Source organism: Chrysochloris asiatica, unplaced genomic scaffold (genome assembly GCF_000296735.1).
Source record: "Chrysochloris asiatica unplaced genomic scaffold, ChrAsi1.0 scaffold00085, whole genome shotgun sequence".
Classification (NCBI taxonomy): Eukaryota; Metazoa; Chordata; class Mammalia; order Afrosoricida; family Chrysochloridae; genus Chrysochloris; species Chrysochloris asiatica.
The window spans coordinates 12,361,824-12,368,405 of NW_006408603.1; the positions used below are offsets into that span (position 1 = coordinate 12,361,824).

General features: G+C 43.6%; 1 protein-coding gene across 1 annotated transcript; it reads right to left on the reverse strand.

The window, feature by feature from the left end:
* Positions 1–3,273: 3,273 nt before the first annotated feature.
* On the reverse strand, positions 3,274–4,395 carry PRMT6 (protein arginine methyltransferase 6). The gene has a single exon (XM_006865986.1). The coding sequence runs from the start codon at positions 4,393–4,395 to the stop codon at positions 3,274–3,276; it is 1,122 nt and encodes a 373-aa protein (XP_006866048.1).
* Between the last annotated feature and the right edge of the window lie 2,187 nt (positions 4,396–6,582).

Below are 6,582 nucleotides of genomic sequence, written 5' to 3' on the forward strand. Positions count from 1 at the left end.
TGAGACCTATGAGACAGATCTCCATTGAGACTTTCTTAGGCTAAGGACTTGTCAGTTTCTGTTATTTATCAAATTATAAAAATGGTTGTCACATATTCTGGAATTATTTAAAGAGGCAGTATTAATATAATAAAAATGTGATTTTTTTTGTTTGAGGTTATGAACTGAAAGACCAGTGTGAAAGGTTTAATTGCCAAGAATTAGCTATTCAACTCTCCAAATCTGTGTAAATTTTTACTAGCTTATGAAGTGAAGATAAATACTATGCCCTAACACCCGAGTCCATCTAATTATTTAAGCCCATTTATTTATACATTGTACTTACTCGTTTATTAAAATAAAAATTTAAAGACAGAAACTATGCTTTGTTGGTTTGCATCTTAAGTGCTTACCACAATGACTGCTTATACTAAAGAAAACACATTGGTCCAATGAATTAATAAAAATATTTGGACAATTTCACAGTGCTAAGTAAATGTAAGCTGTTTGAGGGAAACAGAACTTTCCCATGCTTCACTCTCTCTTGGATTAGGTAGTTTCTGCCTATGGCCATAATGGCTTCAGGCAACTGGTGCTAGTCCACACAGACAGACAGACTGGTATGTGGACCTTGTTGCATCTCACACTTTCATCTTTCTGGAAGTGTCCTCATGCTCAAAGTCTTGGGCTTCCTTTGGATCCTTTGGTGTGCCGTGTTATTAGCACTCCTCATAGACAGTCCTGTTGATACTGTTACACCATACCTGTAAACAAACAAAACAAATGTCAAGTATCAATTCCATATTTCATACATACACCTTTTCAGTATGAACTAATAGTTACTGAGATCTCTTTATGTACCAGGCACTGTGTGCTTATAATATTAATTTACTGTAAACTCTTATCTCTATGGAGTAGATACTATTGTTATAGTCATTTTGCTAATGAGAGCACTAAAAAAAAAAGTTATGTTTTGCCCAAGAGTGGTGGAGCCAGGATTCTAGCATAGGATCTGACTCCAAAGCCCATGCTTTTAACCATCACGCTCTGCAGCCTTTTGGCCTACTGCTTTTTCATATTTCATATATAATTAATCTATTTTTTTTTTTAGAAATGAGTGAAAAGAATTTTAAAGCTTACTTTTCTTATTAAACACTCTTTTAAAATTATTGTTATTGTGAAATGACGTTGAGTCAGTTCCGACCCATAGTGACCCTGTATAGGATTTCCAAAGAGAGGCTGGTGAGCTTGAACCAGCAACGTTGCAGATCAAACTGCCTTTGCAGCCAGCACATTAGCACACAGGACCACACCAAGACTCCATAAGTAATTATAGTTACCCAAAATGTTAATGGTGTACTGCTGTAGAATAAGCACTGAACTGTACCAGCTACTCCTTCGGAGCCTTATACAGGGTCCCTATGAGTTGCAACTGCCTATGGCACCTAGCGACAACAAAGTTTTAACTGGGGCTTCTTTTGTGCGCTCATCCTGGTGGTGAGAATAAAATTTGGAAGATCCCGTTCATCTACCCATATAGCAGAGAAATTATTACAGCAAGTTGAACATACATACAGCAGTAATCTACTAAAAATTGTGTACTAAAATTCTAAATGTTCTCCTTTAATATAGATGACCCTAAAATAAGGACCCCTATTATAACTAGTTTAAATCACGTCTAGTTTTTTTATTTCTAGACTATATTCTATAAGCTGTTAATTTCCTTGACATAAAAATGGTGACAATTATAAACTGTGTTGTTATTTAGTATAGCCAATGATTTTCATTTATGTATGAAATCCTGTTTTGGTGATGAAGGATAAGCACTGGACTGCTAAGTCACTGGTTCAAACCCAGCAGCTGCTCCTGGGAAACCATACACAGGGTCCCTCACTATGAGCCTGAATTGATTCAACAACAATTAACATGGACGGTTCCCTCCCTTCATAATGGCAGAACTCCGGTTAAACTTTACCAAATTTTATCAACTTAAGCAAAATACCTATTTTCCTATTAGCATACAAAAAGCTGTGTATAAAAACTATACACTAATCATTACTTGAATTATACTGCGGTTATATTCTAAAGATGTAACACTTTTCATATGAACTGACAGTGTTAAAAAGGCAAAAACATTGTAACTCACAGACAGTACAACTTTTTCTTACATCATCTGTAAAAATAGTGAGAATGCCAATGTTTTATTTGCCGTGGGGAGAAGGAGGGAAACATCAGTGAAATAGATTTGATAACATGATTCACACTTCATTACAAGTGATTTTCCTAAATTCACAACTTTCACATTTGGCTGAGCTAAAAAGAAAAAATGGTGACTAAAATAGGAACTTTATATTTCACTAGACATAAGTAGGCCAAGTCACATGATCTCTCTCAATGCGCGTGTTCAGAAGAGAATGAGTGTACTCTTCTAGCTAGGAAAATGTTTTCCTTAATTGAGTTTAAATAATTTAGCCTTGGCAATGAATTAAGTCCTCGACTAAAGATCAGAAAACTCTATTAGCCTGTTTTGTAAGAATTGGGTAAAAATTTACTATGGAACATAATTTGGGCCATCTTCTTGATTAAGTCTTAATAGTTGAGACAAGAATATAAATCACTTCATTGTCCTTCGGGTTTTTCCCTCTTAACATCCTTCTGGATTTCCTAGGTGGTGTATTTTACTAAATGGGTTAATGTATTTATCAACCTTAGCACCCTATAGAAGTAGTAAGAGCAACGAATTTGTGTATTTTAATTGCTAATCATTCACCTCCGCTCCTTTCCCAGTCATAAAGTTTATTTAAAAACAATGTAGGCAGAAGTACAGCAGCTTTTAGAGGCGTCTGAGGTGGGAGGAAATTCAGAGGTGGAGAACAAATGCACTTCATCCCTTCAATCTGCCTTCAGATTCAGAGGTGTGAGAGGTGTCAGTGACTTGAAGAACTCAAAATCCTTCTGTGAGGTTCCCGCCCCATCCTCCCACGTTAAAAAGAAAAAGAAATAAGCCCTAGAAATAAGTGCTTGGGATCACATGCTTTTGAGGCTTAAAAGCTCATTAATAACCACGCTGCAGCTGTTGCGGTAGGGAATCATCACTTTTTAAACAAAAATTGCCAGCAGAAGCTTTTCAAAAAGAGACTGAAATCACTCTCCCTCCCCAGGAGACATGAGAGAAACAGCAGAGCGATTGCCCCCTACTTGCACGTGGGCTCTCCCTTTCTCCTGGGACCCCACCTATGCCTTCTCCTCGCAGGTCAGGCCGCCTTGGGAAGTAGCCAGGCGAAAAAGCCAGGCTCAGTCCTCCATGGCAAAGTCTTTGGTCTTTTCTTCCTGGTCCCCAACTTTGTAGCGCAGCAGCACGCGCAGGCGACGGGGGTTGTCCTGGGAGGGTAGCAGTGTGATCTCGCCGGAAATGTCCGTGTCCTGCTCTACTGGCACCGGCTCATTCAAGTACAGGAGCGCCTGCTTCCAGTGGGTGGCCGGGTGAAACGGTGAGGTGGACAGCACCAGGGGTTTTTCGGAGTCCCCTCCGGGGAAGGTCACCTGGAACCAGATGGCGAAGCCGTGCATTGGCGCCGAGCCATAACAGCTGCAGCGGAAGCGCCCACTCACCCCGGCTTCCAACTCCTGCTCCAGCCCGGCGCGGGCCAGATCCAGCTGAGCAAAGCGCTGAGGCCGGGCTAGCACGTCCTCGCCGGACAGGCCCTGCACCAGGATCTCGGAGTGGCCCATGAGGCAGCGTGTGGCGAAGTTTTCCAGGCAGCTCATGTCCACGCCGTAGTGCTGCTTCACCTGGCTCCAGAAACCCAGGCGCCACTCCAGCATCTGGTCGCTGATGGGTGCCACGAAGAGCTCGGCGGAAGCCGGCAGGAGAAGGCCGCCCTCCTTCAGCCACTTGGACCGTGCATGGAGCACAGAGCTCAGCATGGACTCGTGCAGCAGTCCGTAGCCCATCCACTCGCTGACGATGGCATCCACCTGCTCCGGCAACTCCACCGTCTCCACCGGCCCCGGCAGGACGTGTACCCGATCCTCCAGCCCGTTGAGCCGCACCACCTCTCGGGCCTGTTGCCAGATTGCGCTGGCTTCCACTGCGTACACACGCCGAGCCCCGGCCTGGGCACAGAAGATGCTCAGAATGCCGGTGCCCGCGCCCACGTCCAGTACTGTCTTGCCTCGCAATGCTGACCAGTTCCGCAGAATGCCCAGGCGATAGGCATCCGTGCGGACGCGGTCCGCGATCATCTCCTCGTGGACCGATATATCGGAGTAGCACTCGTAATACAGTTGGTCCCGCTCCCGCTTTGTTCTCCGGGGTCGCGGCGGAACCGCCTCCCCCTCTCCGCCATCTTCCTCTTCACTACCTTCCCCTCCGCCGCCCCCCAACTCAAGCTTTCTTTTCTTGAGCAGCGACATTTTGGCTGCTTCAGCTGGTTCCCGGCAGGCGTTGCGCGGCGTCACGTGGTCCTAGGAAGCAGGTCCTTCTGGGACTTGTAGTGCGCGTCCAGACGTCCCAGTTCCTGTGTGGTCGCGGGATGGGCCTTCAAAGACCTGAAATCTGTTTCCAGCCTGCCACGCCTACATTTTGTGATTCTATTAGTTTCCTCCTCTTTACGTTTTCAGTTCTTCTTGCTTTCTCTTCCTTCCTGAAGTAGTCACCATCACCTAGACTAAAAAGTTTCCTTTTACCAACTCTGTTCAACTCAGTCATTTTATTCTACCCTTCATAAACTATCATCTTATCTGGAAAGTTGCAACTACAATTTTCTTTTGTCAGAGGAGATAGAGAAAAATCTAGCAATGCAAAAACTTTTGTTTTGGTCTAATCTGATCACTGATTGAGTGGTTTAGTGTAAATTACATAATTTCTCTGACCTATCTCCTCCTTTTCACCTACAAGGAATCTCCTTTCAGTAAAAAAGAATGATGTTTCTGGTCTTCATTTCAGGTGAATAGTTACTGTCTCTCTGATCTCTTCTCTTGTATTCTGCACCTCAATGGAGAGTTAAACCCTGGATGAGTACAGAGATGTTGAAAAGCAGGAAAGGTGTGATCCAACCAAATCTTATTGCCAATTGCATTCCAGTAACCAATTATAGCACTCGCCTCCCTCCCCCCAACAACTGTATCCTTCATCCGTTCTCATAAATCTTCTGTTGTAATTCCTTAATTGTTCTTATGTTTGTGTCTCCTTGCCTTGTCTGGGCAAGATTAGTACTCTTCTCTTTCCCTTATATTTTCTTTCAGTCAACCTGTTGATTTCTCCCCTTTGTGGTTCATAATGAAACAAACACACATATAAAATATATGTGGAATTTATGGATGTCGCAATACTGTGAATTACTTCATATGGTTCTTCTACCCATGTCTTTTTAACTCCCACCAAGCAACTTTTTATCCTGATTGGCTGAGTAAGAGAAAATGGGGAAAGGTGGTAGGATTATAGATTGTTATCAGGGTTAATTGTTCTTGTAAAAACTTAGGACTCTTGTTGTTCTTAAGTGCCGTTGTTGAGTTAGTTCCGACCCATAGCGGCCCTCTATAGAGTTTCCGAGGAGTGGCTGGTGGGTTTGAACTGCCTACCTTGCGGATCAAACCCAACTTGTGGTACGTATCTTACAGCACCACATCAGGACTCTTAATGTGGGTATTAAATAAGTCATCTCAGAAGAGGGTTGAGAGTACAAACAACTTCCACTGCTATTAAGGGCAAAGAAAAGTAGTGGAATGTGTTGTTTGGACACAAGATCCATGTTCATTGAACCTCTGACCCAGTGAAGCTGAGTGCCTTTGGGCAGGAGGCTTACTTGAGCAGTGGGATGCCTTCAGGCATTTAATTAGGGAGCTAGATCAGCTGGCACACAGAGCTGGAGTGGCAAGCAGAGCAGTGGGCCTGAGGCTTATGTTGTTGTTGTTGTTAGGTGCCATCAAGTTGGTACCGACCCATAGCAGCCTTATCCACAGCAGAAAGAAACACTGCTGGATCCTGGGCCAACCTCACTACTGTTGCCACGTTTGAGTCCATCAATGCTGCCACTTGGAAAATCCATTGGGGGTCTTCCTCTTTTTCTATGACCCTCTACCTTACCAAACATAATATCCTTCTCCAGCGATTGGTCCGGTCCCTCCTGACAATATGTCCGAAGTACGCGAGATGAAATTTGTCCATCTTGGCCTCCAAGGAGCACTCTGGCTGCACTTCTTCCAAAACACATCTATTGGTTCTTTTGGCAGCCCATGGCACTTTTAGTATTCTCCTCCAACTCAAAAGCATCAATTTTTCTATGGTCTTCCTTATTCACTGTCCAGCTTTCACATGCAAATGTTGTTGTTGTTATGAGCCATGGAGTTGGTTCCGACTCATAGCGACCCTGTACAGGATTTCGAGGCTGTAAATCTTTACAGGAGCAGAAAGCCTCATCTTTCTTCTGCGGAACTGCTGGTAGTTTCGAACTGCTGATCATGAGATTAGCAGACTGATTCATATGAGGTTATTGAAAATACCATGGATTGGGTCAGGAACATCCTAGTCCTCAAGCTGACATCTTTGCTCTTCAACACCTTAAAAAGGTCTTGTGCAGAAGATTTGCCTAATGCAATATG

What these genes read in the sequence shown, in the direction of transcription:
- PRMT6 (XM_006865986.1), bottom strand. Translation starts at nt 4,395, where the DNA reads ATGTCGCTGCTCAAGAAAAGAAAGCTTGAGTTGGGGGGCGGCGGAGGG.